The following is a 27,128-nucleotide window of genomic DNA, read 5'->3' on the forward strand; positions in this document are numbered from 1 at the left end:
TACCACAAAATTATCAAACGTTTTTAGAAATATTTAGTGAGAAGTAACTTGTATTGTAAGTGCTATTAAAAGAGTTTTTTGCTTTGTAATAAAAACATTTACTCCATTATGAAAGAAATTTATTTTAATCCATCAAGGCGTTTTGTTAACGACAAATGGCTCATAATTTACAGAATTATTCAGATTAATGTAAATCATCGAATATCAAGGAAAAAATAGTTAAATCAAGCATTACGATATAATTGTTGAAGATATTTTACACATATATCTTTTAAATAGTTAAATACGAGGCCTGACTATCGTAAAAGAAAACACGCTTTTGATAGACAGTATTAGATGAACCTATAGGATCCTGTAAGAATTTGAAACATAAAAAATTTCAAAATTGAACTCCGTTAAATTAAAACACAAGTTAAAAAGTGTTTATAGTTATAAAAGTTTTGTCTTTTTTTTGTTGTTCTAAAATTGTATAGGTCCTAAAGGACTTTTTGGCTAGGGAAAGACAACTCAAGATTTGAAAAAAATGAAAATCCACTTATTAACACAAAGCAAATTTGTAAACGGCTTACATGACTATGAAGTCTAATCAAAGAGTTAAAAACTCCTATAAAGCAAACAAAGGAATTCATAAATTTACGATCATTAAACATAAATTCATAAATACAACATGATCTCATCAAGTTTATTACAAATTTACGTCAATGTAGGACGGGTTCCTGTTTTTTTGCAAATATAAATCCTAAGTATATTATAACACAAAAAAAAACAACCTTTAATATACACAAAACTTTATTAGTCCTTTTTGCTTTCAAAAAACACTGTACACAAATTAGATGACTTTCCTTGAGTGCAGTTATTAAAACTTAACGCCAAAAAAAGACAAACGTCACCTAGAAATCGTTAACAAAGTCTACATTTGTATAAATACATAAGCTCAAAATAAATATCTATTTTTTAAGTTTTTACAGCGCTACAAATAAAAAGTAGTAATACAAATAAAAATTGGAATAAGAATATTTATATATACAAAAAAAATAAACAAATCTTTTGCACATTTATAATGCATGATTGTGTATGACGCAGGATTGCAATTTGTATAAAAATAATTTATTCATAAAAAAAAAAAAAAAAAAAAAAAAAAAGGTAACTTTAAAAAAATCAAGAACCAATTAAAAAATAATAAATTTGACTCAAAAAACATAACACAAACAAAAAAACACGAAAAACTAAATTAGATGAGAATCCAAAATATGTTTTAAATAAATCCAAAAAAAACAATTTAAAAAAAAATCACAAAAACCTAACTCAAAAAACTTTTTAAATATATTCTTTGAAAATGCAAATAAAAAAAAACATGATGGCAGGTGGTTTAAAGCATTCTAAACAAAATATTATCTAGAGACAGAACTTAATATGGCGGTTACTTCCTCTGCCATAGCCATTAATGCAAAGTCAAACTGACCCTAAAAATAATTTAAGTTGGTTATTTAGGTCAAAAATATTATTAAAAAAAAAACTAGAATTAGTTAAAAAGATTATCTCGCCTTATTAGAAAAAAATTCGAATTACCTTGGTTTTCACCATATCCGCTCTTTGATCGCGAAGATGTTCAATTGCTGCGGCGATGTCTATTTCTTTTGCACCTTCAATTAAAAGTAAATATAGAAAAAGAAGTACAAGCAGGCATACGAAAGCAAATATAGAAAAAGAAGCAAAGTACACATAAGAATGTAAATATAGTAAAAGAAATACGTGCACGCATATAAAGATAAATATAGAAAAAGAAGTACATGTTTAATAATCTTTGTATTTAAATTATGAAAAAATAACTAATAATTTTATATAATTTAAAAATAAAATCTCATAATACCTTTTATCATTTTATTTAATATCATATCTAAAAGTATGTATGTTCCTGTTCTTCCAACCCCATTATTACAATGAACAACAATTGGTCGTGCATGACCACGATAACATTTATTTACCTTCCTACATGAAGTAAAAAAAATGCATTCGTAATGAATAACACATTTAACGCGCTTCTAACACATTTTTAATTAATAATACATAATTGTATTTTGATTAAAGATGTTATAATCAACATCTTTATTCATCATATCGAAAATGTTTTTTTAAAGTTCAAAACAATCTTTGTTTATTTTATTTCATATTAACTCACTTCCCTAACGCCGAGAAAGCCACTTCAGTCGAAGAGGCTACTTTAGTTGTGGCTACAAACCTCTCTCAACTCTATACGAAACTTGACGAACAAGGCTGCTGCACGGAGAAAGAAGTTGAACAAACGAGAAAAGCAAGAAAAATCTTTAATCATCTTTATCGAAGATGTTAAAATCAACATCGTTAATTATTGTTTAAATTTTAACTTTTAAGTTTAAACTTTAAAATTCTTAAAATTTTAATATATTTTTTATATTTAAAATTAGTTTAGAAAGTTTAGAATTAGTTTTTTTTTCCGGCTTTACCTTTAAAGCAGGGGGTCCCCAATTTTTTTGTACTCTACATTCTAAAATATTGGTAGGGTGTCAGGCTATTTTTGATCAACAAACTCATTCTATAACTTCTTATTTTCCCATAATTTATTTTCTTATATTCATAATTTATTAATAAATAATAAGTAAAAATGTTTCAAAATAATAAAATTACTATTCAACTTACACACACAGAGAAAAAAGTTTTGTAACTTCACAATTTCTCTTGTATCTACTATAGTAAATCTTGGCAAGCAGCCTTTACTCTGTGCAACTAGGAAGATCAGAGATCAAGTCTAATGCATGAAGGGACTACATGGATAAAGAAAAATAAAGATCTTACCCGCACTCATTGTTAAGTGGTTATGGGTTATCTGAACTCGTTGTTAAGGGGTCAGCAATAAATTTGGTGCACCACGATTATGGTGGCTAACATCCCAAAAATCATGGTGCACCTTATTGATTGTTATGAGCAATAAAATTACAATAAGTGACAAACCTTTGGTTGGAAAGGGTGTGTAGCAGTCAATAAACAAACAGTAGGAACTGATGGTATGGAAGAGCACATGATAAATCAGGAACATGTTTGGAAATTATAGAGTATAGAAAAGGCTGTTAGACACCTTGGGTGCCATTCAAGCCACCAAGTCTACCAGAAAAAAATTGAGCAACATTTCAAACTTATAATATCAAAGTGTGATCATTAGGGTTATCGCTTTTTTTCAACCCCATACTTCTGTACTGTACTTGTTTGATGAGCTTTTACCTAAAAAGCACAAAATGAACTATTATTTGCATGTCTTTTAAAAAATGTTCACTCCGCCATAGAAAAATTAATTTTTAACTATGCAAACCGGTTTTTATTGTCATCATCATTGAAATTTATTTAAATTCAGTTAAATATTCTAATGAGTATATATTTTTCAGTCAATGTATGTGCATCTTAAAACTATCTTAAAGATTTTTTATTTAAAAAAAATATATACTTATTAAAATATTTAACTAAATTTAAATAAATTTCAATGATGACAACAATAAAAACCGGTTTGCGCAGTTAAAAATTGATTTTTCAATGGCAGGGTGACTTTTTCAAAAGATATGCAAATAGTAGTTCATTTCGTGCTTTTTAGGTAAAAGTTCATCAAACTACAGTACAGGAGCATGGGGTTAAAAAAAAGTCATAACTCTAGTGATCATTTTATACTACTAATTAAATTTTGAACATATTTTAGAAAAAAATTTTTTTTCAAAAATATGTTCAAAGCTATTTTATTATGCAGAATTTTATCCTCTGACATTAAAATTAGAGCAGAGAATTAAGTTTATAATAAAAATATGTAACCAAATTAGTATTCAAAATATAAAACATTTTAATAAGTATTCAATTCCTAATATGTTTTACCTTTTTTGTTTATTTCATAATTCCGTTTACATACACTTTAAAAACTGTTTAGACTTTTTGGCATTTTAAATATGAGTTTTGCATACATTTTTTTCCTCATGCACATACATTTAAAACAAATTAGTTAATAAATAATTAACTATAATAATGATAAATAACTATGCGCAACTATGCATTATCTGTATATATGAATTCACAGAATTCATCAGATCACAAAAATTGAGAAACTTGTTTAAATCCTAATGTAGTTTTCAGAGTGAACACATTAAATCATTTGAATTGAGTTTGTTTTATAGCAAATATAAGCAAATATTATATTTCTTTATATCTGGTAATAACAGTGTAACCCAGTCATTTAAGTTATGCTATTCAAACAAATAAAAAGTAAAAAAGAAAAAATACTTTGATGAAAAATATTTATAATTGATTAAACTTTTTTTTATAATTCATGGATGTTTCTCTAAATGGAGGTTTGAAGTTTTCAGAAAACTTTTCAAATGAAAATTTGTCACCATTTTGATAAAAATAACATATAAAGATATATAAAAGTAAAATAAATTTTATCATACACAAAGCAAGTGACTAGTATTTATAAAAAGTTCATTTACCTTCTGAAATCAAGCAGTGATTTAGGAGATATAGGAACACTCAAATCAGGCCATGTTAAATAATGAAATTGAGTTACTGTGCGTGTTTCAGATGTCTAAGTGTAATAAAAGCTATTTTTGTTAGTGCACACAAAATGTTGAAAACAGCATAAATTAACATAATTAGTACAAAAATAATGATAACATAAAATAATAGCATAAGAAATATAGGAAACAGCATAACATAAGAAATACTAGCATATAAAAAAGCAAGATGTTTGTTCACAAACCTTGCTTTTTTATATGCTAGTATTTCATATGTTATGCTGTTTCCTATATTTTCCCTTTTTTTGTTTTTATTTGCACATGTTTCACATTAAATAAAGCTAAACTGATTACTGTTTCAAAATTTAAAAAAATTTAAAAATATAAGCATTTAAAAAATTGCTTAATCATTTTACCTGCATATTTTTTAAATACAAACTTCTAACAAGGTAATCATCACACCAAATGTGTTCAGAAATCAAGTGAACCTATTAATAAACAAACATTATGCAATCAATTATTTGCAATTTATTATTACTTTAACTTGCTACTTTCATTTATAATGTAATTTATGTAATTAGTTATTTTAAAGTATAACTTATTATAAAACTCATCATTATTAGCTTTATTATATTTTGACATTAACTGTTGAAACTAATACAGAAAAAAACTGTTTTTAGTATTTTTTTTAAAGCAAGCAAAATTTGTTTGTTTGAGAAGTTACTTTCTTGCAGTTTTGAATGCATTAACACAACCTGGTACACTATCAGAATAGGTACCATGTATCATTGTCTCTGCTTTGTTGGGAAATTTTTTTATCCAAGGGAGAAGTAAACCATAATTCCATAAAGTTTTAGTTTTGCAAGATGTTTGTGTGGGACATAAGAAAAAAACTTTTAAACACCAATAAACATAGATATTAATCTTTTTAACTGAAATATTTATGTAATATTATTAGAATTTTGATTTAATAATTAATTATAAATTGTAATTTAACCAACCTCATATATATGATAAATTTCACTTCCATCTTCAGGCCAATATCGATGACACAGTGGCTAAAAAAGTAAAGGATAAAAAAGGTAATCAAAAAACTGCACATAAATAATCTTATTTCTTTTTTGATTTTAATTCCACATAAACACTACACATATATTTGCATAAAACTACACATATTATTGATAATATATTGATAAATGAAATTTAAATGTTTCTATGTCATAATATAAATTAGGCGGCATTACAGTTGTAATGCCACTTAACCTATACTTCATAGAAACCAACTTGGTATTTGAAAAAAAATATAGCATACTGACTTACAAGCCCCATATCAGAAAGCCTAGTAAGGTTTACAATAATAACAACACCTTGCTCCCATATCATCTAAACAAAAATAAAGTGAATATATAAGCCAATCTATAGTCTATTATATTTATTTTAGTCTATCTATATTTATTATTTATAGTACTTATATATTATATATTATATTATTATAGTACTATCTGTACTTATTTTATTCTATATTTCCTATAGCCAATCTATAATTATTTTGATTTTCTGGTATCAACATAAAAATACATTGCAAGAACATTAAAAACAAAATAGAGAAGTACAAAAAATAAAAAATAAATACAAAAGTACATTGAAAACAGAAACTGATATAGTTATAAAAAACTTTGAAAACTTTTTATAATGGAATAAGTGTAAAAATGTAGTGAAAAAATAAACACAAAATTTAAAAAATTGAAATTTTATGCATATTATATAGGTGTACCTGCCAAAAATCTGAAACTGTATTGTAAAGAGGACCTTGTGCAGCTATGTATTCAACATCTCGAATATTAGTCTTAAATAAAAATTAAATAAAATTATTTTACAAATAAAACTTTATCTAAAAAGAAAAAGAATTATATGCTTACTATAAAGCTAGCATTAATATAATCAGAGTGGAGAGCATTTGTCATGGGATTTAACTTCACTCTTGAATGATCATCTAAAATAGATATCATATAACCATATGACATGGAACCATATATTTATACAATAATATAATCTTATCAAGACATCTTAAGTTTATATAAAAACTATTTATTAAAAGTTATATTTAAAACAGAACTAAAAAATTACATGGAAGAATGTCACGGTAACGATTCTTGATGGCATTTTTCATTTCACTACCTTGCGTTACTGAAGTATCATCTGGTCGATAATTACAAAGTGCCTAAATTAATGAAACAACTTGAAATATTAAAATAAATATTTAAAACACGGCCTTCTATATTTTACAAGTCTTAACAGCAAACAAGTTGTTTAATTATTCTTTTTCTTTTTAAACTTAGACATTTTATAGTTTGAGCTACTAGCTAGGGCTAGTGACCCACCATTGTCTTTGTCTTAGCTAACACTTACGTTGGACTGAAATTGGATTTAAGAATTAAATATTGAAAAAATTATTGTGTTTTAGAAATTAAACATTATAAAAACATTTTTTTACTAACTGGAATATAATGTTGCAAACCAACTTTTTAAAATTGTTGCATGTTTTTAAAATTTCGTAATTGAGAAAAAGCATAATTAAGTTTAAAAAAAGTTATGATAAATATAATAACAACTTTTTTTTAGCTTCTTGCTGTATCAAAGTTTGCTAAAAAAAATACAGAAAAAACATAAAGTTTCATTAAGTTTAATACCCTATAATATAATATATAGTATAATTATCTCTATATTTATATAGAGTATTAACTTTGACAGGAAATTATTATAATATATAAAGTATTATATATTGTAATATATAAAATACTTAACCAAAATTTTACAAAAATAGGCTAATACCTCCCATTCCTTATTTAAACGATTGTCATTTTTCAAGTGATCTTCCATGTATGCCTTAATTATAAGAAACAAAAAATTCACTGTTTTATAGTACAATAAAAGACCATATTTAATGAACTTTCATGGTTTAATCAAAATAGCTAAAAAGTGTTTCAAATCAATTACAAACTGTTTTAATTAAAAACTTGTAGTGTTTCAACTACAAGTTTTTTAAAATTTGTGTTTTTGAATCCATAAAATAATTATTTAACTGAAACTTCATTGGAACTTTGCAATCTGGGATGGGGATGGAAACCATGGAAACCTAGTAACTTTGGGATAGAAACTCAAAGTACCATAATTGACAAAAAACACTTTTGAGTTCTACAAATTCACATGTATAAAATGTTTATTTTATATATACATATTTTATTACAGTTTCATATATTTTGGTAGAGAAAAAATATTACCAGTATTACATGTCCAGTAGTGATATCCATTTTGTATATAGAATCTTCACTCCTGTCAATAAAAATAAAAAATAATTAAAATATAAAACATAAAAATCTACATATTACGAAAGTCGTATTTTTATTTAATTCTTAAAATCATACCATGCTTGTTTCATACTTGCTTCTTTTTCAGTTAACTTATCATCTGGCTTTGGTAAGTTAATAATGGACATCTGAGTTCGCAATAGTTCCTATAGACATAACAAAAGCTATATCAGTAATGTATCCAGCATCAATAGCATAAGTTTATCAGTGACGTATTAAGCACCAATAAAAAATAAAACTTAAAACATGGTTTTTACAATTATTTTATACGGAAATTAAATAATTATGAAAATTTAAAGAAAAGGGTTTAGTTTAGTAATTTTATAATTAATGTAAAAAGGTAAAAAATGTTAAATTCATCTAATTTGTTCAAAGTTTAATGAAACAATTTATTGGGATTTTCAAAAGATTTTTTATCTACATTTTTCATCTCAAAGAAGAAAAAAAAGGGGAACAATCTGTTCTTTTTATTAAATTTCAAATAATAATAAAATAAGAACTTCAATCTTTGAAGTCAACAACATTGAAAAAAAAAAATTCACATTTTATATCTCTGTTAATTAAAATCTTATAACTTCTCTCTTACCTAAACATTAAGTTGATGCATGCACTTGAACCTCTACAGATAAGTTCAATTTAATATATATTTAATAATGTAATATAATATTAATTTAATTAACATAAGTTCTAATAAGACTATATAAAAATTTTTTCTATTGCATAAGTTTAAGAGACAAGCTTGTAACATTTTTAAAATTAATCTTTTTTATACTTTAGGCTATTTTAAAAAACCCTAAAAGAAAAAATCGTTCTTTTTTTTTTTCCTTCTTTGAGAAAAAAAAATGCAAATATAAAATCTTTTGAAAATCCCGACAAATTGTTTTATTAAACTTTGAACAAATTAGATGAATTTAATATTTTTTACCTTTTTCCATTAATTATAAAATTACTAAACTGAACCCTTTTTTTAATTTTTCATGATTATTTAATTTCCGTATAAAATAATTGTAAAAACCATATTGCAATTTTTTCAATTGGTGCTTCATACATCACAGGGTGCGACAAATCGATGAACGTGCAAACGTTTGTTAAGAAAAAGACAGAAAAACGAACATCACGTTTCTTTACTTTTACTTATGCAAACGTTTGCGTTGGCTTGAAAATTTTAAAAACAAACGCGTTACTTTTTTTCCAAATAGTTATGTGATTGATAGTTTTTTATTTATTATAAAAAACACATATTTATAATAATAAAAAAATTTACAAGTTACTAAAATTTAAAATGCATTTTCAACGACTTTAAAACAAACCATACTAAAACATGATTATTTTCTTCAATAACGTTACTTTTAAGTTTAATAACTAAGTACTCAACTGAAGAAAGTAATATGTTTGAGCATGGCTTTTACATGTGTTTACAAAAGCATTAAAAATTTTAGTCAAAATGAACCCTAACCCTGACTTTAAAAGAAACCATGCTAAAACAATGAATTCTTCAAAAGCGTGCTTTTTTAAAATTTTCTTATTATCATAGTAACGTTTAACATTATCAAAGTAATGTTTGTTTGCATACTATAAGCACTTTTAAAAGTTTTAAAAAGTTTGTTTAGGTTTTACTGAAATATATATAATTTAGCAGAATATAATATATTCTATATTATAGAGCTATAACGTTTATTATAGTTTCCATTTTAAATTGTGTGTTTAACAACACCATATATATAACAATAATATGATATTTTTATCATTAAATAATTAATATTATAAATATAATAGTATCTTACTAAGTATTTAATAATAACTTATTAAATGAATAATATTATATTATTTTTAAAGGTTTAAAAATAAAAAAGTCAAAGCAACTTTATTTTATTTTTAATTCCCTTTATTTAAATTTTTTCAAGTTTATACGTTTTTTTATAAGTAAATAAATATAACCAACTTATTTGAGAAAAATTCACTACTCATTTTGTATTAATGGATAACAGTTTATAGTCATAAGGTTATTGCATATTAGTTATCATTAATTTGCTCGCACTTATTGTAAATACGTGAAAAATTGTTTTGAATTTAACAAAAAATTAAAAATAAGCATCTTTGATATATTTAATTATTATTTTATTAACTAGAATAAAAGTTATTTGTAAAAAAAACTCATTTATAGTTTAGTAAAAAATTATTTAAATGAAAAAATTGAAAACTGAAAGAATTAAAAATAAAACTGGCTAATTTGACATATAATTCTTAAATATATATATATATATATATATATATATATATATATATATATATATATATATATATATATATATATATATATATATATATATATATATATATATATATATATATATATATATCAGAGGCGCAACCACATAATTTTGGAGGGCCAAAAATTTTTTAAATTATAATTATTTGGGAAAAACGTATATGTAAAATATTTTTAACAAATATTTAATCCCATACCTCCTTTAAAAGAACCATAGGCCCCCCTAATATCAAAAATTGCGGTTACGGCTCTGTGTGTATATATATATATATATATATATATATATATATATATATATATATATATATATATATATATATATATATATATATATATATATATATATATATAGTAGCAGACAAATATTTTGGTATCAAAATATAACTTTTTGTAATCAAATGTTTAAAATGTAACAAAATGCTTGAATGTTAAAAATATTAATAAATTACTTGGTAATCTTGAACTGCTTCTTGTTTTTTTAATATTACAGGTGCACCTTTGGAATTACTATAATGATAATATGAAAGGCTAAAAATATTATAATTACGAAATATTTTGACCAACCTATTAATACATATATTTTTAAATTTAGCTAAAAATAGAACCAATTTAAACCTTCTAATAAGACAAATGGCAGCAGATAAAATAAAAGTTGCTAGGACACAACCACAAATAAGAACTGTTGTCAAGGTTATCTTATCCCAAGTTTTCTCCTTTGGTATTTCTACTCTGGAATTTGCAACCTACAAAACAAACTCTTGTTCAAACAACCATACATTCAAATATATAATTTTACAACATTTAATTACTACATGCCTGTAATACTGGATCAGCTGAGTTTGCAGATAGCAATTCAACCCCAGATATATTCTTTATTACTTCTCGAAGACTCTGATCTAAGCATAAATTATTTTTTAAACAGTGAAGAAATTTAGTCAAAGTGTCTTTGTTTACAAACTAATATAATGTATACATATACATATATATATATATATATATATATACATATACGTGTATATATATATATATATATATATATATATATATATATATATATATATATATATACACACACACACACACACATATATATATATATATATATACACACACACACACATATATATATATATATATATATATATATATATACACACACACACATATATATATATACACACACACACACACACACACACACACACACACACACACACATATATCTTATATAGTGTAAAAATTTGCTTTTGTTTTAGTCGGCTAGAGTGTACTTTGCTTTTTATTTTGTAACTAAATTTTTATCAACTAAATTTATTCAAAAACGAAAAAAATGGCAACAAAAAGTATTAACAAACTAGTTTTAAATTAAAATAAACTTCCTTTAAAAAGTCACTCTGTAGTGGATAAATTTTATCATGCAAAGTTTCCTTTACTCAGTATTTTTTTGCACCGGTCTTTAATAAAGTCAACAATAAATTATCAGTCAAAGAGTTGCAAAGTTAGTAGAAATCAATTGAACAGTGCATAATATCATATTAGGGCATTTAAAACATCTTCAAAATGAACTAAAACAACATCGTTACTTAAAAGGTGTTTATAAAAACAAACAATTTGATTAAGTTTTTAAATAAATATATTTCTATGAATGAATCTCTTGAAAAACATTTAGACATTTTCTGCTTTTGTCCAGAATGCTTTAAAAATCTAGAAAAGATTTTGATATTTCAATGAATGCTAAAGACTATATTTTTAGATAATATGCTTGGTGACAGAAAGTTTAGATGCAAAATGTTGATAGGTCTTTCTATCAAAAAATCATTAATGACAAAAGAAAAATGGAGAAAAAGAAATGAAACAGCAGTTTATCAGAAAATGTACTTTGATAATGATGAAAGCAATTTAAGTCTATTTGAAGATGAAAATGAATTACTTGAAAAATTGGGAAAAAGTGAAGATTAACTATTTGAAAAAAACACTAAAACAATTTTTAAAAAATTGTATTTGTTGAACCAAAACAGTCATACATGATCAAAATCAAAATTAGTAATAATATTTAAAGATAACTTTTATAATATTTGTTTTCATAATACTTAACTTTTTTAAACTTGTTTAAACACCAGTTAATTCAAATATTATAAATATGGTTTTTGAAAAATTAAAAACGACCAAAATTTGGGATACTTAATTCACGTCTTGTTGGAGATATAATAACTTACGCAACTGACTCTACCACTCAAAAGCATGTTGGGACTTCTCTGCACTTTCTGGTTTACATATTAATCAAGAATATTATTTTCCTTTGTCTACAATAACAATTGCTTCAGAAACTATGGCAAATATCTCAGATAGAAAAAAAATAACATTTGAAATGTTACAGGAAGTATCAAAACATTGATCAAAAGAACAATACCAGAAAGTCGATGTTCATATGACTGACTGTACTGTTCATAGTATAGGCTAAAAATAAAACTGATAGACTTGATAAAGAAACTTCTGCTGGTCAACTGTCAACATACAGCTTTAGGTTTTGACAGGTTCTCCATATTCATTTCATTTTGAAAAATGAAATGAATATGGAGAACCTTTTTAAGGGTTTTCTGTTAGATATATCTATTAACAAAAGTACCGAGTAATTATCTTTGACTATCATAGGTACTAAACTTGTCCCTGTGATGTCATAAACTTGTACCTATGATGATTATAGGTACAAAACTTCTTCAATCGTTTGCTTTCACTGGGATGAATTCAAGGTGTTTTTAGACCAACATGAATATATCACAAATAAACTTGCTTGTGATTACATAACAACTACTTTATTTATTGTAGCAACTTTTTCAACCAATATAAGTCATTTCACCATTTTACTGTAAAACTTAAAGTAAAGCCACCCATTCTGAACTGTCGATGTTCTTCAGTAAGATGCGTGCAACTTTATTTAATGTCTTAAGAGAACAGTTTTTTGAATTTAAAGAGCCATGTGTTCAAGTATCAAAAAGACTTTTGGAAAATCTCATCGATGAAGATTGCTGCTCATTAATTATAGAAGTAGTTTGTAAACATAATTGTTACCATTAATAAACATGATTGTATCATTCTTGCAAATATAGTTTGGCAAAATTTAGCTATAGTTCAAAATTTAGTTATATAAGAAAGATATATTAATTATATAAGAAACATATATTTAGTAATATAGGAAAGATATATTTAGTTATATAAGAAATACATATTTAGTTATATAAGAAAGGTATATTTAGTTATATAAGATATATTTAGTTATATAAGAAAGAGGAAAGTATTCTGATTTAGAAATAAAAACAATGAATAACTGGTGAGACCATTTTAATAATGTTGTTGGAGTTGATAAAACAATTACAAATAACATTGAATTTGAGAATCAGTGTTACTTGCATCAGTGTGGTACTCATTACTATTGGCTTTGAAAAAAAAAGTCAATTTCAGCTGGAACCAGAAACAGATACAACTGAGACAAAAGCAGATTAACAAAAAAATGAACAGTAAGCTTTACATCAGGTGTACAGGATCAATTTTAACTTGTTTAAAATTACAAGGCAGCCCATTTACTTGTGAACTAGATGTCAATGGATATATTGAAAAAGAGAAAGATTTCTTAAAATACAAAAAACAATTAAACAATAAGATCATTTATTTTAGTGATACAAGTAGGTCATTGTCATGGAGATCAACTTCATTTAAAATCACGATTGTTGATAAAAATGCAAAAAAGCCCTGTCTTTTGTCTACAGAAAAATTCACTGACAACTTTTCACTTATAACTTGAACGAATTGTTAATAATATAGAATGTATAATGCCTAGTTATTGTGTTATTTATAACTTTTATTTTTATCAACAAAATACGTAATCATAATAATCATAATACATATTTGAATGATAAAATAAAAATATTTATCATGGCTTCTACTTATTTACTAAATAATGATATCATTTAATTTAACAATTGACTATTTTATCAAAATGATAACTTTTGTTAAAACTGAAACATAAGGCTAAATATTTATAATAAAAAAAAGGTATTATGTGATTCAAAATAAAAAATTGCTTGGCTTTAAAACAAGTGAAACCCACGGAATAAAGCTGTTTCATTGTTTTGCTGCTTCAACAAAAAATCATTTTAAAACACTTTCTCCCCACAAATTATATCATACCTATTATTTCTTTTATAATTTTTTTTGCAGAGACTAAACTTTCTTGTTTTTAAACTTCTCGCATCTCAAGTTAATTGAAGTAAAAATATAAATAAATAGTTTTAAATGATAAAACAAAATAAAAAACAAAACAAGTAAAAAAAAAAAGATTTAAAAATATAATAATCATACCAAATCACCTTAAGTGAGAGAATGCCAGACAATTTGAACAAAAGGAGAATATCAAATTTAAAAAAATTCACTTTTGAATAAATTACTATGGTAATGACTGCTTTTTTTTTTTTTTTTTTTTTTTTTTTGCTAGAATAAAATGTTTGTTTTCTAATTTTATTTATTAGAGCATTGCTATTTTTTATGCTTTTTTTAATTGAATAACTTGTCTTAAATGATTACATCAAATTTTTTAAAACATACTTAATAAATGATTTTCTTTTTTAAATATATTTATTACATGTATTTATTTTTGATTATTAAATTTTTAAGACAATTGTTCTTAAATGTTCTGTTCAAAATGTCAAGACTTTTTTAAAAAGATTATGTCACATGTCATAGTAAAGCTAATTAAGTGGTTTTTTATATCCACATTGCCAAATTCCAACCTGGATTTAATGTGTGTCTGTATATCTATATATCTATATATCTATATATACATACATATATATATATATATATATATTTATATATATATATATATATATATATATATATATATATATATATATATATATATATATATATATATATATATAAACACACATACACACACATATAAACTGATATACTTTAAAATTTTAAATTAGCTTATTTACAAATAATATAACATGTATTAAAAGAAAATATAAATAAACAGAATAGAAAACCAAAACAAGTAATCTTTGCTTTGTTAAAATCAAAATGAAGTTGATATATATTTGAATAATTTTCTACAAAAATTAATTGCTGTTGGCAAACAATTAAAATATTGGCAATGTTGACAAAAATTTTAAAGAAAGTTACAACTAACAATAAAAATGGGAATATTAATATAACAATAAAAAAGGTAAAATATAATTTCAGTAGCATGTTGATATTGTTTTATAATTATGCAAAACTTTCTATTCTAAATGGTTGAATAAAAACCAAAACAAAAGATGAATAACAATACTCAATTCAAGCTACAATAGTTCGAACCTTTAAATAATGAATAGATTTTATTTTATTATTCTCAATTTAATACATTAAATAAAATTAAAATTTAATGATGATTACTGTTAATAAAGTAAGATAAAAGATCAAAAAAAATATATTTTTGAATAACAATACCAGTATTAATGCTTTGGATTATACTTTGCAAGGTTTTTGTAGAAACAGGTAGGGAAGGTGTATATACAAGATAAGTAATTTCATTTCCTTGCTGTCTAAGTGAGAAAAAAAACAATCAAAAAATGAACAAAAATTTTAGTTTAATAACTTTTATTTTCAAATTTAAAATTTAATTTTTTATTTTTATATTGTTTCATATGTATTATTTCTTTTTGTTTTCTTTATAGTACTTTTTTTCTTTCTCTTTTTGTATTTACCTCCATTTCATCTTAAAGTTAAGCTCTAATAATTCTATTCAGTAAACTTTTAGCATCATTAAAAAAGCTGATATTTACAAAACATTAAATTTCAAAAGTCAAACAAATTATTTAACCATAGAATACTTGAAATAAAAATGGACAAAATAAAATAAAATTTATAAAAAATATAAAGAATTATTGATATATCAGATTTATTTCTGCAAACATTTTTCCAGCATAATTAATATAATTTTATTATTGCTATATAACAGTAACTATATTATTATTGCTATATAACAGTAACTATGCAACAGTTTCTCAAAGTTTCTATTTGAAGGATAACTTTTGCACAACACAAACCAATCTATTTGAATAACTTTTGCAAAGCACGTAAACCAATCAAATTGCAATTAAAACTTTCATTAAATTTTTTTATTATGCAGTAAATACAAAACAACTCATCAGACTTTCATTTATCATTGCATACTTATATGCTTTTGAAAAACTATTACAAAAAATCAGAGACACAATTTGTGATTTTGAGACATCTATATTCCACACATTGATTTTGAAATGTTAACTGCAAAATTTTTTTAAAATTAAAAATTAATCTGTCAATACAACCTATAGTGAATTCAATGAATAAACTCTTCATGTACTTTAAATGAACTTCTACTATCAATAAATACATACTTATTGAAAATAAAAATAGCTTTTGTAATGTTTTGCAAAATACTTCCCAGTGATGCAGCTTGAATTGAATTTAAACTAAAAAAAAAAAAATTTAAAATAAATACATTAACAAAAAATAAAAAATGCTGTTAATGTTAATGATTTAAATGATGTTTTATACATTTTGATTTTAGATTTAAAAGAACTCAAATAATGTTAAAGTATTAGAAAACAAAATTATTTAATTACTTTCTACTTTTATTTACTTATATGTTTTATTAATATCATATTTATTTAAATGCTTTTGAAAATAACGAAATGATTAATTAAATATGAAATATAAAAATGAAATAGAGGAAAAAAAACTTACATTGGATATGTATACACTTTTATATCATTTTTATCATTATCGTTTTCTGAAATATCTTCTTCATTTTGACTGTAAATCACATTAGCTATTCTTTCCAAATCATGAACATTAGAAATTACATGTTTTTTTTCTAACACATCAGAACTAGTAATAGGGTAAGAGGGGGAACTTAAGACTTTATTTACTGATTGGGATTTTGGTACATGACTAATGCCATGAATGTCTTCTTTAGAAAGTTCTTTATTGTAAGGTTTTATATCTTTGTTGAGTAATTTTTGGATAATTTCAAGAGCTTGATTGACAATTTCTTTTTTTAATTTTCTGTTGGCATCACTTAAAAATTGATCTCGTCCTTTATGGTCACTTGAAAATCGATCTTTTCTGTTGTCAACATTTAAGAACTGATCTTTATCAGCTCGTTTAACAGTTTCTTTTTCAATTGTTTTGTGATAATTCTTTGTGTTTTTATCCAAATGATTTGAAAAAAGTGCCAAACTTAAAAATGTCACTGGATTGGATAACACTTTTTCAAAACCTGGAAAAAATCCAGAAGTAAAGTTAACACCATTTAGTAGTAAACAAATAAGGTCAAAATTTGACAGAATCTGAGACCAAGTTTGATAAAAAAAGTCAGAGCTGCATAACTATTGATAAATTCTATAAATAACTTGTCTTATATTCAAACTCATGTTAAATTTTGTTTGTATATATATAATAGTGTGTATATATACTATATATAATATATAGTATATACATATATAGTATATATAACATACATACTATATATAATATATCTTATATATAATATATACTATATATAATATATATACTATATATAATATATTTACTATATATAATATATACTATATATACTATATATAATATATATACTATATATAATATACTATAAATAATATATATACTATATATAATATATACTATATATAATATATACTATATATAATCAGAGGCTTTTCTAGGAAAATGATTTGGGCGGCGGTTAGTTATTATATACATAAAAAATAATTTTTATAGACATAATTGCATAAAAACTATTATTTTTTAGCTGAAAATAAAAAAAGTCATTATTTTTAAGTTTTAAAAGAATAATTTTTTTTTTTATTAATTGATAGACTGCCTGCCCCAACCAAACCCTAAGTCAATGTAGCAGCACTCCCTTGCAAGTCAGGTTAAAAGATAGTAGATGTAGCAGCACTAGTTGCGAGTCAGGCTATTTGTCAGTCGATATAGCAGCACTCCGTTGCGAGTCAGGCTATTTGTCAGTCGATGTAGCAGCACTTTGTTGCAAGTCAGGCTATAAGATAGTCGATGTAGCAACACTCTGCGCATGTAAAATAATAACATTGTTTATGTTGTTAAAAATATTCAGAATGTTTTTAAAAACTTTCTGGTCATTTAAATTTGCGTTTTTGCGGGTTTTTTAAAAAACGATTAATTTGTAATTAAATTAATGGGTTTTTTTTTCTGACTATACGCAAATGTTGGACGAAAGTCAAAAGTAATTAAAAGTGACGTATGTGTTGGCATAAGAATCGTTTTTCCCTTCCGTACTTCCCGAATGCAACAATCTACAGAACTATATATATATATAGTTCTGTAGATTGCCTTCAAAAATTCCATATATATTTAAAAGTGAGTTTCCACTCATTATTTTTTTCATGGGAACAGAAAAGGGAAGGGAAAAATTATCACGTGGGCATGCATATTATAAGTTTTAATTTGTTCCAAGTAAAACTACGCATGCTTACGCAATCATTTTTCCCTTTCCTATCCCATTCCAGTAGAAAAATGGAAATACAAGTGGAAACTCACCTTAAGACTCTGGTCATCTACTACCACTCAGTAATAGAAAAATGTGAAAAAATTCAAGTAAGCAACAATGTGAGAATTCTCTAAAAGTAGTTCTCTAAAAATATAAAAAAAAATTTTTCAAATCAGGTCTAGTAAACTTCAAAAACTGAATTAATGTTTTGTTAAAAAATTGAATTGAATTTTATTTTATTTAAAACATAACACTTAATAACTTTAATGTTTACTACCATAACCACTTTGAAAAAAAAAGGTTCTGGAAAAATAAAATATTTGTAAAACTTATTTAAGAGACTTTAATCTATAGGTATATTATTAAAATGTATACAATAATAGTAAACATCTGTTTGTATTATCACAATTTAAATCACTCAGTTCTCTATTATAAAACTACCTCATCAAATCACTCAGTTCTCTAGTAAAACTGTCTAAAAAATAGGACTTCATCTATTATAAAATAAAATTTTAAAAGATTATAAAATGTAAGATAAGATACAACATAAATATTTCATAATAATTAAACTCACCAATCAAATTTCTATAAGGTTCAAAGTTAGCACTTAATCTCTCCAAACATTTCTCATAAAACACTAAAGTAGCATAAATTTGTATTTGCAATTATAAAATATTTGAAATATAAATAATTAAATTAAATTAAAATTATCTATTTACTATTAATTGTAATATTTTAATTAGTAATGGAAATAATAAAAATAACAATAGAACAAACACTATAAACAACAAAAAAAAGACAACATAAAGTAAAAAAAAGTATTACCATATGTTTTTAATGCAATAACTTAAAATGCATTAAAATATTTAAAATTATAATACTTAAATAATTTAAACTATTTTCATTCGATTTTTTTTTTTTTTAATTTGATAATTGATAAGTTTTCTTGTTAATAAATTAAATTATTTTTAACATAAGAAAAAAAAAATTACATTAACAAACTGAAAACAAAACTGGTGTTTTCAAATATTTTCACTCTCGACGTCTCCAATGGTAGAATATTCATCTTGTTACTTAACGCAGCAGCCTTGTTTTTCAAGACATGTGTTTTTGAGATTTAAAGGGTTGGAAAAAAATTATAACAGCAAAAAAAGAAGTAGCCTTCAACTTGTTACTAAACATATCAGTCTTGTTTGTAAAGAAAAGGGTTTAAAGTTCGAAGAGAATTGTAACAGCAAAAAAAAAAATTTAGTAGCATTCAAAAATGTAGTGGCTCTTTGGGCTTGGGGAGGTGAATACAGTAAAAAATAATGTAAGGAGATAATGTAAGGAAAAATAATGTAAGGAGATAAGTAGAAATAAAGAAGATAATTCATTAAAAAAAAGTTTTTTATATTGTAGATAAAAAAAACTATATTTGCTGTTAAAAGCTATATATCTTCCAAAATCTTTTAATAAAAAAAAAAAAAACTAAAATAAAACAAAAAACTTAAAAAATAAAAAAGGAGAAAAGTTATTTTGAAACATATAACTAAAAACTAAAAAAAATTTCCTTTATTTAATTTTTTTTTCTTTTAATAAAATTTTTAATTGAAGATTTTTACAACTTTGCAGGTGAGAAATTTTTTAGCATATAGATAAAAACTCGCAGAGTAGTATTTGTAAGTATTTATAGTATTATAATAAATATAATTATATTAAGAACAATATAATTTATTTTAAATTAAAAATACCCTCAGCATCCCCACATGTTGGATCTTTAAGACACAGAACAGCAAGCACTTTGCATCCTAAGAATTTGAACATTAAAAAATAAATTAACAACCTTATATATTGTTTTTTATTATTTTATATTAAATTTTTAAAATCTAATTTGAAAAATGCAAAGAACAAAAAAAAAAAATGTATATATATATATATATATATATATATATATATATATATATATATATATATATATATTAGTAGAAAATCACTTAAAAAAAATTATGTTAAGTGATTTTCTACTAAACTTAATTTATTGTTCTGCTCTTTTAAGAGCATTGAGCACTCTATTTTGTAGAATACATTTTAAATTTTTTATATATACATATGTATATATATATATATATATACATATATATATATATATATATATATATATATATATATATATATAAAGTTCTATAGTTTGTTGGCTTTAGGAAGAGCGGAAGGAAAAAAGTGATTCTTACGCCAACACATACGTCACTTTTAATTACTTTTGACTTTCGTCCAACATTTCCGTGTTGGACGAAAGTAAAAACCATTAATTTAATTACAAATTAATCGTTTTTTAAAAAAACCACAAAAACGCAAATTTAATTGACCAGAATGTTTTTAAAAACATTCTGAATGTTTTTATAACATTTTGAATGTTTTTAACAATATAAACAATGTTTTTATTTTTATTTTTTTTAATAAAATGTTTTTATTTTTATTTTTTTTACTGTAAATCATGCGCGGAGTGTTGCTACATCGACTATCTTATAGCCTGACTCGCAAGGGAGTGCTGCTACATCGACTGACAAATAGCCTGACTCGCAAGGGAGTGCTGCTACATCGACTGACAAATAGCCTGACTCGCAAGGGAGTGCTGCTACATCGACTGACAAATAGCCTGACCCGCAAGGGAGTGCTGCTACATCGACTGAGGGTTTGGTTGGGGCAGGCAGTCTATCATTATTAAAAAAAAAAAATTCCGGTCTTGCATTTTAATTTTTACTTTTTGTCAACAAAATATCGAAAAAACTTTCGGACAACATCTAAGGGTTCTATATATATATATATAGAACCCTTAGATGTTGTCCGAAAGTTTTTTCCATATTTTGTTGACAAAAAGTAAAAATTAAAATGCAAGACCGGAATTTTTTTTTTTTAATAATGATAGACTGCCTGCCCCAACCAAACCCTCAGTCGATGTAGCAGCACTCCCTTGCGGGTCAGGCTATTTGTCAGTCGATGTAGCAGCACTCCCTTGCGAGTCAGGCTATTTGTCAGTCGATGTAGCAGCACTCCCTTGCGAGTCAGGCTATTTGTCAGTCGATGTAGCAGCACTCCCTTGCGAGTCAGGCTATAAGATAGTCGATGTAGCAACACTCCGCGCATGATTTACAGTAAAAAAAATAAAAATAAAAACATTTTATTAAAAAAAATAAAAATAAAAACATTTTATTAAAAAAAATAAAAATAAAAACATTGTTTATATTGTTAAAAACATTCAAAATGTTATAAAAACATTCAGAATGTTTTTAAAAACATTCTGGTCAATTAAATTTGCGTTTTTGTGGTTTTTTTAAAAAACGATTAATTTGTAATTAAATTAATGGTTTTTACTTTCGTCCAACACGGAAATGTTGGACGAAAGTCAAAAGTAATTAAAAGTGACGTATGTGTTGGCGTAAGAATCACTTTTTTCCTTCCGCTCTTCCTAAAGCCAACAAACTATAGAACTATATATATATATATATATATATATATATATATATATATATATATACACACATATGTATATATATAAAATTTAAAATGTATTCTACAAAATAGAGTGCTCAATGTTCTTAAAAGAGCAGAACCATAAATTAAGTTTAGTAGAAAATCACTTAACATAATTTTTTTTAAGTGATTTTCTACTATTTATATATATATATATAATATAATATAATATATATATATATATATATATATATATATATATATATATATATATATATATATATATATATATATATATATACACTCACACACACACATAAATATGTTTGTGTATATATATATATATATATATATATATATATATATATATATATATATATATATATATATATATATATATATATATATATATTATAAATGCAGATCTAGATCAAAAACCGCACTTTTTTTTGCTTAATTTGTTGAATACAGCATTTTCAAAAGAAGAAAAAAAACAATATTTAAAAAAAAAATTGCTGCACCAACCAAAACCCTTAGTCGTAGCACTTTCTTAAATGTTTTACTTATTAGTCATTTGATGTATGTACTGAAGCACCTAGTAGCCCCCTATTTCATGCTTAATAAATAAACAATAAAACTATTTTAACATTTTCTAAAAGTTAATTTTGTTGATGTAAATTTTGTTGATGTAAATTTTGTTGATGATAAATCATTCTTAAACAAAATTAAAATTTAGTTTACCTTTTAAAAATAAAAATAACTAGTATAAACTCAAAATTAAACAAAATACACATTTTTTGTGCACAATTTGTGCATCTTACCGTTTTGATCGAGTAAGTTTTGAGTCGTTAAAGTCACTTTTGCTAGCAATATTATTTGAAAAGTAACATAAAAAAGCTGCTTCATGGATAAAACATGGATTTATAATCCATTAAATAGGTATTTCCATTCAAAAATAAAACGGTTTCTGTAAATACATCACAAGTATTGTTTATATAAGAAAAGCTACAATAAAATATTTAAAATTCAAACAACTTCGTAAAATCAAGCAATATATTATTAACTCGATTTCCCATCTCTTTCCATCTGCTAATTTTTACTTCCGTTAACACTCTGACGCTGTTTTTGAAATCTTTTGTTTTAACCACGTGTTGTTTGCGTAAATCTATTATTTAAAACCACGTGACTGTCTGTTCTGAAAACTTTAAAAACAATGCTTAAAAAAATGTATTTAAAATACATAAAATACATAAAAAAATAGAAACCCTTAATTAAAGTCTAGTTTAAAATAGACTCTACATTTCAACCAAAAACATCGTAAAGTTTTCTTCGCAATTATTTACTATTCTTTCTAAACAAATCTTAATTCATGTATTAATATTTTGAGTTTTTTTTTAATAAAATCTTCAGCTGACGTCTGATTAGGTTTTAAGAGTGTAAAAGAAAAAAACACTTTTTCAGAAATCCATTGCTTCTTAATTACTAAACCAATTCTAATAGAAATATGCAGTAAAAAAATTAGTAGGACTCTATGACTATGAGTTAAAACGTCGCAATTATCCCACGTCTTTTATAAGGAATATCCTATTATTACAAACGGAACACATAAAAGACGTCATTATAGATAATCGATGGAATTTATTTAAACCTTCTAAAGTGGGTATATATACTTTTTTAATAAATTTTTTTTTAGCAAGAAAAAAACGCGCCCAACTAAAGCAACTGCGTGCAACAATAGGTTTAAAGTTGTTTCTAGTTTTTGCGATCAAAGCAATAAAATCAAATCAAATGCGCTTGTGAACGTCTTAAGTGCTCTCAAAAATAAGAAAAAGATAAAGGCCTAACATATTACAGTTTGATAAATGTTCACTAACATATTACAGTTTGATAAATGTTCACTAAAATAAACTTAGTTTAAGATAAATTAGATATAATTTAGAAAGTTTAAAATACAGCGCAAATTAATATAATTAACATTTATATTAACACAAGATATAATATGAGATTTAATATACAGTTGAATCCCGTTAACTCGGACTCTGAAGGGGTATATATTTATTGTCCGACTTAGCGAATGTACGAATTAAGAAAAGCTCTCGTTAAGTCGGACTTTTTGAAAATGTCCAACTTATTGAGACTTCGAGACTTATCGAATGTTCTTCGATATATAAATATTATGTACATATATATAGAACAATATAATCCTTTGTGAAATATATATTTTTATATATATAATATATACTATAAACGAAAAAAGTCCGAAATTGATGTTTCTTTCAGTGACTCCCACAATTCTTTTTCAAATAGCTTTGGAGCTCTTCTTCCAATTTAAGTAAAATCTTCCGAAACAAGGTCCTCATCACCCTGACAAAACTGATCAATTGAATTTTTTAATGCAGAGAAGTACTCTTCATTTTTGTCTGGTACTCCTACTCCTTCCTTAAATCCTTCTTTGCAGAAGCAGTTAATAACAGTGGTTTCTAAAACTTCACTCCAAGAATGAACAAGCATTTTCATAGCATCAAATATGGAGATTGAAGGCATTTGTTTTCCGTTATCAATAGCATTTATGATCTTGTTAATTAAATTAGCTCGGTACTTACACTTCAACGATCGAATGACTCCTTGATTCATCGGCTGCAAACATGAAGTTGTGTTTGTGGGTAAAAAGTAGAGTGTGACCGATTTAAGATTCTCAATATTCGGAGGGGTGGTGCAATTATCAATAACCAATGCTACCTTACGGCCTTCCAATGCAAATTTTCTGTCTTTTTCTCTAACCCACTCCTCAAATAGTTCAGAGGTTATTTAGCTCTTTTTTTGCGCACGGTAACAACATGGAGTGCTTGTAATTCCGTTAAAGCAACAGGGTTTGTTTGATTTCCCAATAACAAACATTGGAAGTTTTTCTGCTCAAATGTTAGCTGCAGCTCGCCCAGTTAGTTGTATCTTGCAATTCTTACCTTCACTACATTTCTTACCTTTCAAATACATACTTTGTTCTGGATAAAACAAACCGAACTGCATTGAATATATCAGGCAAATTATGCTTGATATTGTTTTAAACGATACATTGTTTCTTTTTTTCCATCGATCTAACCATCCATCGGATGCTTGAAAGTTGTCATAACCTTGTTCTTTTGTAAAATGCAAAGCTTTGACTTTGAAAATGGTTCCAGACACAGGAATGCTTTGGTATCGGGTGTTTAAAAGCCGCATATAACATGCTTTATCCAAATCCTCATTTATGGAGACACGCATCCACACTCTTTTCACAGAAGTTTTAATTTTTTCGACTTATATATTGTGTTTTTTTCTTTTGACCATCCTCACAATGTTTGCTTTGGAATGCCATATTTCTTTGATATAGATACAGATGATTCTCCTTTGTCGAGTTCTTTTCGTATTTTATATTTTTCTGCTATAGTTCTACTTAATAGCTTTCTTTTAGCAACCTTCGAAATTTTTAGTAAATAAAACTTATACATAAGTTATAAGTTATAAGGTTTTAAGTATAACCGAATTGAAGATATCACTGAAAATGTTTAGCTTCGTGAAATAATGTTTGACGTAAAGGAATTTAATTTTCGAATGTTCTAAGTTTTAAATTTCAATTGATATTTTTAAATTTTTAATGTAATAGTTATTAATAAATAGAATTTAATCGAAGCTAAACTGAATCGAAAGATCTCTGTGAAAATGTTTAGCTATGTTTACTTATATTTGACGCAAAATTATTTTATTTTCGAGCGTTTAAAGTTTGGAATTCTTATTAAAGTACTGGAAGTTTTGCAATTATATGCACTTATATGCAATTCAAAATAAAAGTCCTAGTGAAGCAAAGTTTTTTTCCCAAAGGGACCTCAAAAAACAGTACGAGCTAGCGAATGGTCCGACTTAACCAGGATACGACTTAAGCGGATGATTTTACAGTAAGTTGATAGAGAATGTTCAAAGGGAATTAAAATTCCGTCCGACTCAGTAAAAGTCCGACTTATCCACAGTCCGAGTTAACAGGGTTCAACTGTAATATGAAAAGATTTGTGGTTTTTAAAAAATTGGTTCCAAAATATAGACTGTTATCCTATCTTATGCTTTTATCTACCTTAGAATAAAAATAAAAAATTCTTTTTTTTTTCTTTAATAGCTGGTATAATTATGAATATATTTCAAATCGCAGGATCATTATAACATATTAACATCATCATTATAACGTATTACCATCATCATTATAACATATTATTACCAGATATTTACAATAAAGTAAATTGAACTTTTTTTAAATCAACAAAATGCTTTAGGGTGAGGTAAAAATATGGTCCATAACAAAAACATGAAAGCATTAAGAACATTTAACCAAGAAAGTTCACGTCCCCTTCCTTACCAGTATCGTTTTTCTTGCCTGAGTCGGTATCGAACCTAGAACCTTTTGGTTCAAACAATATAAAAAAAGCATCAAAGTGTCGCCATACGCTTCAAACGTATCAAATAGATTCATATTTGGTTCTGTTATCCGGTTAATTCGTAAATCTTTTGCAACAAACGCTATACTTAACAATAAGTTTAAATGTTTTTATCGCCAATCAATAAAGCTTTGCTTTTTACAATTTTGCGTATTTATATTGAGTAGTTTAGGTAATAAAGCATAATATGGCTCACAAAAATTTCCATAAAATCCCTTTATAAATAAATACCTGAAAAGATATGAACTTACTAGTATAATGCTCTTCTACGATGCTTTATAATAAAACAGAACTTCTTGGAGCACCTTAATACATATATAAAAAGAAAAAAATTCATAAAAAAGAAGTTATATAGACTCTTATGTGGATTAAAATTAATCTAAGTATAAACATAAATGGGTTGATTGAAAGTGTTAATCGCAATTTTCTCCATCTAATAAGTTATAATAAACAGCTTGAGGACAATATTGCTAGAAAATAAAGTCTAAGCATTATACTGTA

General features: G+C 24.8%; 1 protein-coding gene across 1 annotated transcript; it reads right to left on the reverse strand.

Annotated features, from left to right (window-relative positions):
• Nucleotides 1-771: 771 nt before the first annotated feature.
• LOC100214427 (receptor-type tyrosine-protein phosphatase N2) lies at nucleotides 772-23,369 on the reverse strand. The gene is made up of 22 exons (XM_065810470.1): nucleotides 22,986-23,369; nucleotides 20,445-20,501; nucleotides 19,286-19,348; nucleotides 16,929-17,463; nucleotides 16,580-16,654; nucleotides 15,648-15,742; nucleotides 10,977-11,056; nucleotides 10,776-10,903; nucleotides 10,610-10,667; nucleotides 7,949-8,037; nucleotides 7,805-7,856; nucleotides 7,356-7,409; nucleotides 6,651-6,744; nucleotides 6,443-6,516; nucleotides 6,298-6,369; nucleotides 5,844-5,906; nucleotides 5,525-5,581; nucleotides 4,940-5,011; nucleotides 4,500-4,594; nucleotides 1,871-1,989; nucleotides 1,570-1,643; nucleotides 772-1,463 (listed from the first exon to the last, which is right to left on the reverse strand). Exons 1-22 carry the CDS (start codon nucleotides 23,068-23,070, stop codon nucleotides 1,392-1,394), a joined length of 2,163 nt encoding a protein of 720 aa, XP_065666542.1. The 5' UTR covers nucleotides 23,071-23,369; the 3' UTR covers nucleotides 772-1,391.
• Between the last annotated feature and the right edge of the window lie 3,759 nt (nucleotides 23,370-27,128).

Source organism: Hydra vulgaris, chromosome 11, assembly GCF_038396675.1.
Source record: "Hydra vulgaris chromosome 11, alternate assembly HydraT2T_AEP".
Classification (NCBI taxonomy): Eukaryota; Metazoa; Cnidaria; class Hydrozoa; order Anthoathecata; family Hydridae; genus Hydra; species Hydra vulgaris.

Bases quoted from the DNA above. Each gene is read 5' to 3' on its own strand.
- LOC100214427 (XM_065810470.1), bottom strand. From the start codon at position 23,070: ATGAAGCAGCTTTTTTATGTTACTTTTCAAATAATATTGCTAGCAAAA. The intron at 11,057-15,647 runs GTATTGTTATTC...ATTTATGCTTAG, and splicing joins AATCCAAAGCATTAATACTG to ATCAGAGTCTTCGAGAAGTA. The intron at 8,038-10,609 runs GTAATTTATTAA...TTATGTCTATAG, and splicing joins AAGCAGTTCAAGATTACCAA to GAACTATTGCGAACTCAGAT.